General features: G+C 34.9%; 1 protein-coding gene across 2 annotated transcripts in view; it reads right to left on the bottom strand.

Annotated features, from left to right (window-relative positions):
- Positions 1-7,551: 7,551 nt before the first annotated feature.
- Positions 7,552-10,559, bottom strand: part of LOC117124537 (ATP-dependent RNA helicase DDX55-like) — a 24,760-nt gene continuing 21,752 nt past the window's right edge. Inside the window, exon 13 of one of the 2 annotated variants that reach the window (XM_033270796.1) lies at positions 7,552-7,570. In XM_033270796.1, coding sequence (XP_033126687.1) covers positions 7,567-7,570 — 4 coding nt within the window. In that variant the 3' untranslated portion in view covers positions 7,552-7,566. Of the gene's footprint in view, positions 7,571-7,733; positions 7,753-10,559 lie in introns of those variants that run through there. The other variant, XM_033270795.1, reaches the window with a different exon arrangement.

The raw sequence follows: 10,559 nt of genomic DNA, 5'->3' as shown, positions 1-10,559 counted from the left end.
AAGAACTGTCAATAAGAAAGGTTGCAAAAATAAATTAGTGGTATGCTATAAACATGGAGAAAATAAAATAGATAAAGTAGTTTAGATAGGACTAAAGTGCAAGTGCTGCTGTAGGATGTATTTTTGGGGAGGGGCTGAGTGAGATAAGGAAAACTGTGGCATGCATTGCCATCTGAGGGCCTTCTGACCAAGCCGCGTGGATGGTTTGGGAGGGGGTATCCTAATGAGATTTTTTTTTTCAAATAGGACCTCTGGATATCCAGAAATGGTGCTCTCTCAGACTTTATTTGATAAAGTACAATTAAGATCTATAAACTCAGCTCAATAAACACACATTTTATTTCATTAGGCCTACTTTTTTTTTTTTTTGGTCCGACTGCCCAACAAACTCTGGTCGTCGGAGGGCTTGACATGTCCCATGGGGGTCTACAGCACCATCCCCCCCCCCGACACCTCGGCTGCCGCCGCCTGGTGTTATATTTAAATTTTACATGATACTAAGGAAAAGGTAAGAAGCTAGGATTTGTACACTATAGGCCTAAATACATAGTAGTTTGGCCTAGCCCCCCAGGCCTACATCTGTCCTAGCTAGTTAGGCGGGCCTAGGGCCTACCTAAATACAGAAATTGTAAATATTTGTCAGGCTCAGAAGCACGATCAAGACTGTTTGGTCCCGGGGTCTGTCTTCCTCAGTTTATTGAATTGACCCATTCGGATCTCTCATTTTTCTTCTAATTTTGACGTCTTCCACAGCATTCTCGACATCACCGTAGCTATGTTGACGTCGTTCCACTTGGTTGCTTCCTTTGACCCCGACGCTTTGTTCCCCGGACGCGATGTGAACGCACAACCGGAAATCGTAACCGGGCCTGGATTCCGGCCTGGACTCCGGACCGGAATCCGGGCTTGATGTGAACGTAGCTTATACCATCCTAGCTAGTCTAGGCCTAGAGTAGGATAAGGCTAGCGCGACATGCGGACGTTGGTACGAGTAGGTTAGTCTACAAACGTCGCCTAAAGTAATTGATTTTACCCGGCAGAACGAAAGAAGGAAACTCCGCTTTTCAGTCGTCTTAGGCACTCGTTTTTTGACAAACAATGACCTTTCAGAGGTCAAATTGCTGTCAAGAATATGAATTGGCTGCTTCGCAACAAAAAATATAACAAATAATATGAGACACAACCCATTGTCTATATTAGAACACTTCTCATTGGGTAACAAAGTCATAATTTTTCATTTTTGTCAAAAAGTGTCTATAGTGGTGAATTATGGTTTAGGTTTTTTTTAATAAAGTTTCACAAATTTCTATGTATGTGGAAAATGTAGTTGATTACCAAAGGTTACAATTTTTATTTTGAAGACTGCATGGTCTAGGAAAGTGTACATTTTTTTATGGGGCAAGTTTCCAAGGGCGGGTTTTCTAGGGGCGAGTTGACTGCCAAAGAGTGTTGCCAAAGTGCGAGCCGGCATGTTATTTGATCACAAGTGCGAGACATCCCAAGTGTGAGCCAGCGAGCCATGACGTCACGACAATAGATACGAGACGTTACTCGAGTTGTGCGAGGTATCGGCTGAGATTTGTGGAGTATAATTCAAAAAACAATTATTATATAGGTCTAATAATGAATTATTGTGATGTTAAATAGACAATGTTAGCTATCAAGGAGCGACGTTGTTTTTCATTGGGACCTTCGTCCCTTCAAGGATAGGCCTATACCATCCTAGCTGGTCTAGGCCCAGAGTAGAATAAGGCTAGCGCGACATGCGGACGTTGGTACGTGTTGGTTAGTCTACAAACGTCGCCTAAAGTAATTGATTTTACCCGGCAGAAAGAAGGAAAGAAGGAAACTCCGCTTTTCAGTCGTCTTAGGTCCTTGTTTTTTGACAAAGAATGACCTTTCAGAGGTCAAATTGCTGTCAAGAATATGAATTGGCTACTTCGCAGCAATAATGATATGACACTTGTATTAAACAAACTTTTTAAAAAATAATTGTTGAAATATATCATCCCTAAAAAACTAATTCCATTCATTCATTAATTAACCATTATTAAAAACAAAAAAATAAACGTATCACATTATATACCAAATTATATCATAACATACCACATATGTAATTTATTTTTCTTATTTCATTATATTTCAGTTTGCAGATGATCATACACTCTCCCACTGCATCAATAATATTAAGGACAAGACAAGATCATGACAAGATATTTATGCTATTATGCATATTTCTAAAAGTGAGAACCCAATTAATTGGGATTATAAAATAGATAATGTATACTTAGAAAAAGTAATTTAATTTAAGTTACTTAGTATTTTTATAAATAATTTTATAATAATTATAAATAAACTTTTATGCCATACATAAGTAAATTATATTTGTTCTAAATCATCACAATTACTAGGATTTATTAATAAGTGTATTAAAAATATGTCATGGGCTGTAATGTTAAATCTATATAAAGCATGGTTTCTTCCGATTATTACTTATTGTTGTGCAATGTGGGCTGGATTGAAAGCATCCAGCATAGAGCTACTAGAATATTTATGTTTAAAAAAGATGGTGATTGGGACACACATTATCAAGATAAGCTGAAATCACTTAACGTCTTAAGCATAGAAGATATTTTTAAATATCACCGGTTTATTCTTGGTTTCAGAGTTCTTCATAATTTGTGCCCCCCACCCCTCCATTAACAAAGTTTGTTCATAGGAGTGAGCGTTGTGAGTGCAGGCTTATTCACTGGAAAGCAAAAAGCAATATTTTTTTTAACTCTGCTTTTGTGTCCTTTCCCAGACTGTGAAGGGAACTACCTCCTTTGCTTCAAAACTCTGTTAATGTTTCCTCTTTTACGAATAATTTAGTTAAGCATTTTATATCGTTATAAATATTTCTGATTACTTTTGACTCTTTTTTGTACTAGTGTATTTCATAATATGAAGGATAGGGAGCATATCTTGTATGGGCATTCGCCCATTCCCTTTCCAGGTCATACATGTTATTTTAATTCTGTATGCTTTTGCCAAATAAAATATTATTATTATTATTATCTGTCATTTCTTTTATTTCCAATGTGATATGTCTACCTCTTGGCTATTCAAATCAAACTGATCCTATGTGCTAGTAGTAGTAGTAGGATCAATTCTGTTGTTGAAAAAATGTTTGCGATGAATTAAATCACTGATAGCCTTTTTGTACGGAGGCAAACGGTACCACCAGCAGATGGGAGTGGATATTGCTCGTAAAAGACAAAGGTGCATAACAACAACCTGAAGATAATCAACGTATGTAAGCTTGTCCATTGCTCTTCTCAGTCTTGGTTCAGCCATTATGCTAAAAACAATAAACGGAATGAAGCATATGTAATGGATAGACAGACTCAGTACAAAAGTCTTAGCAAGCTGCTTGCTCAGTAAAATGCGCATCCGATTGCTGTGCTCTGTTAATCGTTTTTCCTGCAAACGAACGTGCCTAAAGATCCTAATGTACATCAATGTCACAATCATCAGTACGGCTATAGCAATGGAAAGGAAAATACCTTCAAAGATATTACTTACTTCTGAAATTCTTATAGCATCATAAATGAATAACAGAATTATTACGGTAACGGTTACAACTACTACCGCAAATGTAATTAGACAAATGTACATGTACCGTTCCCGGCAAATGCATGTGTTGTAGGTCAGAGGGTGAACAACTGCAAAGTAACGATCTACAGTCATATAAAGAAGACCCATCAAGCTCAAAAACTGTCCAGCGCTAAAGAATGCTTGTAAAATTAATATGACACTGATGTTGACGTCAACAAAATTTACAATGATGCAAAAAACGAAGAACATAACACCAGTAGACAGCTCAACAGCAAGCAGATATATATATAGAGTGTTTGTTTTTGTTTTCAGATGTTTCGCGACGGAAACAGCATAGAGAACAAGCAAGTTCAGGAAAATGGTACACATTGAAAGAACAAGGGAAATTGATATTCCAAGAATATGTAATGAAATTAACAACTTCTCATTGTGTTCTTCACAGGAGTTGTTGGACATTTTTAAAAAAATCTATAGTTAAAGTAAGAATAATTGATGTAAGAATATATATAATTGTAATAACAATAATATTTTACATCAGAAACATTCAAAATATCATACTTTACTTTGGTAAATACTATTTTAGATATACATAATTAAAGAGAAGAATTAAAGACGGAATCAATGTAACCAATGAAAGTTGATTATGTGTATATATATATCATACAAATCAGATACAGAATAAAACTTTCAGAATGATTTCTTTCACATGTAAATAGAACTATCATTAAAAAGATACATGCAAATACAATAATGAACTATGATTTGAGTTAATCACAGACTAATAATTTTTTAAACCAAGATGTATGATTTATTAAAGCACATAATGGGAACGATCCTCAATAAATACCTACAGTACAAAACTTAGATGAGATTCTAAAAACAACTCTTAAAATTTAAAGTATAGGACTTTCACCGTCATTAATAATATATAGGTTAAGAAGTACACCAGGACCAGTAAATGACTTGTCCAGCTAGTAGATCAGCGCTGAAGAAGATCTCTTGATGCCCCAACTGGGACCAATATTAGGTAGACTTGTATTTTATACTGAAATGAACAAAGATTATTCAAACTGGACTTGAAGATCACATGCTAAAACAACAGTTCAACCAATAGGTTACTTGATGAAACTGTACGGATTTACTGGACCAAAAAGCAAACCAAACGTTTACTTGCTGGAATATTAGTAATAATCAAACCAACAGTTACTAAGTTTGCAGTTTCCTTTCTGGATTGAGTACAAGCCAAATCAATAGCTTATTTGCTGGAATTGCTGCAGACTTAACATCAGTCCTGCTGTATCATGTACCTGTGAGCCAGTGTGTTGTTCATATGACTTTTATAGCTACTTGGATTGCCTTTCTAAGTGGCTTTGAGGTGTTTACCAAAAAGACCAAGATATTAAAAATGACTTCAAAATTACAGACCTATCAAACTGGTACTAATCAACGTCACTTCAGTAGTCTTCAAAATTAATAAACAGTGACAAGACTGATGATCATAATGCACAATTTGAAACATGTCCACTTATCATATATCAGGTTAAACAAAAATCTTGGGAAAAAATTTGACAATGATGTATATTCAGCAATTTATGGTACTTGTGTTTAAAATTAGAAATGGACAGTTTTGATTACATCCTAACCATGTCTTTATGACATGAACAATAATTGGAAGAATTGCATCGGTTTCACTGACATCTACTAGGCTAAATGACTGACAGATTCTAATGAGTAAATGGGGGTTGTTCATAATAATAAACAAACAGGAAACTAATAATGCAAGTAAAGTACTATGCAAATCATATTCATATTTTACTATAAAAATGGGGGTTCCAGAGTAAAAACATTCTTAGTATGTTTCTTTTAATATCTTTGAAGTACAGTAAATCAATAATAATAATAATAAATTATAAAGCACCAATATCACGAAACCAAAGTAAAAATCAAAGGCACTACTGTGCATGTTCAAACGTTAAAAAGGTGGGTTTTGAGCTTGATCTTAAAAATAGCAACTGAAGGTAAGTTGGTAATATGTTTTAGGAGGGAGTTCCAAAGTGTGGCAGCTGAAAATAAAAATGACCTGTGGATGTAGGATTTGGTGTTAACTCTTGGAACAATGAGCAAATTAAGGTCAGAAGAACGGAGGAAGGATAAGGAGACATGTTTAGGAAGGAGTTCAAGCAGTGGGCTGTTGGAGTTGCAATGCATTAAACGTAGTAGCAGAATTTTATACTTTATTTGTGAATTAATTGGTGGCCAGTGCAAATTATAGATAATAGGAGATATGTGCGATCGTCTATTGGTAAGTGTTAGAATACGTGCGGCAGCGTTCTGAAAAACGTTGTAACCTGTTTAGCTGAGCTTTAGGTAGTGCAGAGAAAAGAGAGTTACAATAATCAAGATGAGAAGAGACAGAGGTATTGATTAAAGTGGCAGTAGTGTGCTTAGAGAGATATTATCTATTTTTAATTTATTTGATTATTTTATTTAGGCTACTTTATTCCCTTTGTTGTTTTAATGTCCCTTTTGCCTATTGTTTTTTAATATTGCTCTTTCATTTACATCTTTAATTGCAATTTAATTTAAATTTTTATATTAAGTTTTTTATTTAATTTTGAATTAATTCTTTATGTAAATTTTGTATTGAGAAGTTGTTATTTATTTTACTGTAATTTAATTAGTTTAATACGCTGTTTTGTTTTGTTTTACTATGTGTATTGAGGGTCCCTAATGATCAGCTTCGGCTGGATGGACCACCCTCATTAAAGATTTTTGAAATAAATAAAAATAAAATATTTCCTGATGTTAGTAATATTGCATAGGTGGAAATTAACCGTTTTTATGATATGACTAATATGTTTTAGTGATATGACTAATATGATTGTTCAGTCTGACAAAAATGTTGCAGATATGAGGCATGCCATCCCAAAAACAGCGCCGCTGTCGTTAAATGTTAAACCTAGTAATTAGCATAAAGAATGTGCCAGTACTGTATACCTTATAAATAATGGAAATAAGTACAAATAAAACACTACATTATTCAGTTCCCAACCTGAAATTTGAAATGCGTGACTACACCAGCTGGAAGGAGGGGCCACCACGCCAATCCCATCACCGGGATCCAGAGCCGAGCCCAGGTGGGATCCGGATTCAGTCACATAATCAATGTGACTGAATCCGGATTCAGTCACATAATTAATGGTTGGTTGTGACAATGAACGCACAAGACCGCATGCGCTTCCAAGATGATACTAAGCATGGTTAGTTGGCTGGGTTGTTTTGTTCGGAAAAGAGAAATTTTCTCTGTGGATTGATTCTTGAACAAAATAACAGAAACTCTTTGTTGACTCAAGTTACTGCATGACCGTTTTTATATTTTTAATAAAACCAATTTTTTTCTAACTTTAAATATATTTTCCCACTGAATTCATGATAATTCGTTACCATGTACAGATTTGCGATAAATGTGTGACAAATTATGTTCACGCATGTGTTTCTGCAAAACGTGTGTTTCATCCAAAATTACTTTGAAATGCAGGACTGTCCTGCACTATGCGAGACGGTTGGTAAATATGCGTTATTTGACATTTAGTACAGGTACAATCTCTTTTCATTACTTTTTATTCAGTTTCAATACTTTCCGAATGTGTGTGTAGATAAGCAGAATTAACAGAATAAGTAGACATTTTTGGAAAATAATGACCTAGATCAGATTCCCTATGAGTAAAAAATACTTTTGTATTTAATATTCTTGTTATATAGTTCAATGACTGGATTTTGTCACAATACTTTCCAACATACCAAATTGTTACTTCTACATTTACATTTTTCTTAAAATCATTTAATGATGTTACTTAATAATGTTACGTCACCAACATTTGAGGCTTTCTCCTGAAGCACAAAGCTGACTTCATGGCAACACAATACTTTTCATGTCTTGTCCAGTATATCCAAGGACTGATTGTACCATCAACTATCAACCAAATCAGAGGACAATGTCAAAGATAATTATCATTTAATCAACTAGTGTGTCACTTCATGATGTTATGTCACCAATATTTGAGGCTGTTCATTTGAAGCACACAGCTGACTTCATAGCAACACAATACATTTCAAGTTTTGTCCAGTATATCCAAGGATTGCTTGTGCCATCAACTATCGAACAAATCGGAGAACAATGTCACAGATAACAATATTTTATAATCAACTAGTGTTTGGCACTTAATGATGTTGTCACCAACATTTGAGGCTGTTCTTCTGAAGCACAAAGCTGACTTCATGGCAACATGTTACATTTCATGTCTTGTCCGGTATACTCTACCAAGGATTGATTGTGCCATCCACTATCAACCAAGTCACAGTAATCGATGCCTTACAGGCAAAAGTAAAGTTTCCAGGACAATTACAGGACATTCCAGGTCAAGTTTTCCAAATTTCAAGGGCACATTAAAATATCGGCGATTTTACGATTGATTATAAAACATGGATGCTGTACTAATTTTAAATGCATGTTAGTTAAGTGTACATTAAGTTTTATCTAACTTTAATTTGGAGACTATGGATCTGTCCCTTTTTCTCGAGCTCATGGGAAATTCTGTTTTTCCCACAATTCTAAAAATTACTTGGTAAGCAAAGGAATTCCCACGAGTATGGGAAAGTACCGGTAAAGTAAGGCAGGGCTAGAATTCTCTCCTTGACATGCAACACAAATGTGCGCATAGAGCAATGGTCTTATCCTTTCGCTTAAACGTGTCAGTGCCTTTCAGTCAGAATAATTTGGTTCTTTTGTGGCACTGCGGGGCGGGGTGCACGCCTGTCCAGGTTTGTTTCAGCGAACTATAACTGTCACAGCTGTGGTAAAGTTGACATAATAATGGATATACTATAAATATAGCCCTCTTTGATGGATGTATGTTGCAGAGACATTAAATTATTTTATTTCATATATTTAGGTGTTTATGCATGTTAAAACTTTTATAAACTAACGATGTACTGTATTATTAATTAATTTAATTAATGGATATTAGTCAGTAATTTTATCTTGTATTTGGACATTTATATTGCTGTAGGCCTACGTAAACTTTTGTACTATACAGCAAAATGTTAATGTACAACAGGGTTCTCACCGTTTTTCAAACATAATTAACGTAAACGAACTTTAAACACAAACGCCATTCGGTGTAATCTGAAAATAACTGCAGAAGTACATGTTCCCATGATTATGTTAATTTTTGAATATTTTCATATGCAGAAAAAGTGTGCACGTCTGGAGAGTGATGAACTACCCAAAGTGAATTCACCGGGCTGAACCTGTGCGACAAGACCTGTTGAACTAAGTTTAAGTTTAATATTACTGTTTATAACACACAACAGAAAGCAATTATAAACACCATAGCAGATAGCAACAAAGTTTAATGATATGATTATCAACGTCTGAATTAAAATTACATGCAAACATAATTAATATACAAGATTAAGAAAGCATCACTTTATTTAAAAATATAGGCGAACAACTCCATTTACTGAATCGCACAAGTTTGTCTAAACCAGCCAGTTAGCCACTTTCAGCATTTGACATTCTTTCTGTCTTCAATAACATTCTTAAATTGGCGGCATACAAAGACTTGACCTGTTTCTCCCAAGAGTATCGTGGGAAACTTTTCTCATTTAATTTACTGTTACTAGGCAACCTGCAGTATTGGATGAATGGTAAATGATCAAATTTCCAGGACATTCAAAACAATCATAAAATTCCAGACAATTCATGTCGTCCAACTCAATTAATCAAGAAATGGCAGTGCGCCCAAAATCTTTAAATATGTCTGGTATTTATAGACTACACCAGTGCGAATTTATATTGTAAAAAGACCATGTGCAGCAGGCCCAGACAGCTAACGGCTAACAGGTATGATATCGTGCGAAAATGTGCCTGCTGTAGGTCTTACGACAAATCTGGCTAACATTTAACAATTAAGAATTCATGTTCAATCTTTACTGCAGAAAATAATCTTTTTCTTTTAAACCGTCCATAAATCGCGGGAGTGTTGGCAACTCAAAGTTGATGCACACAGTGTGGTGCGTAACCATGGCCTAGTCTGTTTTCTGTTTGATATCTCTTTGTGCGCCGACAATTTGTTAATAAAAATACTGCATGCTGCGTATTGTCAAGAGTCTGACTTTGAAATCATTACGCATTACATGGTGAAGTAGCCTATTCTAAAAGTGTTTGTCCATGGACAAGTGGTCCCTAAAATTCTTGTTGTCCGACCGTAAAAAACAATTGTCCCGGGCGCCGGGCAAGCGGTTTGCTCATGCCTGGTACATCATCAATATAGGGTGTCATATATCATATTACAGTATATCATAAGAAGTATTTTTTTATGAAACATTTAAATAGCTTCTCAATCCTGTTAGAACAAGTATGAAGCATAATACAATCCAAAAATAAACTAGGATATGACAATGACATGACACTTTGTATTATATTTTATATATATATAGAGCATGATGTAATCCATGTGTGTTCCTTAGATACATAACTCAATGAAAAAGACGATGAGATGTCAACGACTCGGTAGACTTAGAACACAAATTTTATTCAAAACATGAATATTTCAACCCGTCCTCGGGTCTTCTTCAGCATGTGTGGCAAACAAAATATAAGTTGGCTATTACAATAATTATGATAAAAAGTAAAGTATAATATGATTGGTCGACATTTTAATAGAATATAATGAACATGGTGATTGGACAAAAAAAACTAAGGGGCGGATTAACAATAGAAATAATTAACAGATAAATTAATTGGTCACTGTAATAATAATGAGGCTAATGTCAGTGTGGGAATACAGATCTCAGTCGGTAATAACAAAGATGGAAATAGACAATGACATAGCGGTTCCTTTATTCTATGTCATTGTTTACCGAGTCGTTGACATCTCATCGTCTTTTTCATTGAGTTT

This window comes from Anneissia japonica, unplaced genomic scaffold (genome assembly GCF_011630105.1).
Source record: "Anneissia japonica isolate Jap-2015-1 unplaced genomic scaffold, ASM1163010v1 scaffold287833_len2544123_cov190, whole genome shotgun sequence".
Lineage (NCBI taxonomy): Eukaryota > Metazoa > Echinodermata > Crinoidea > Comatulida > Comatulidae > Anneissia > Anneissia japonica.
Note: the sequence above shows the minus strand (reverse complement) of the source record. Positions and strands in the feature narration are given on the sequence as shown.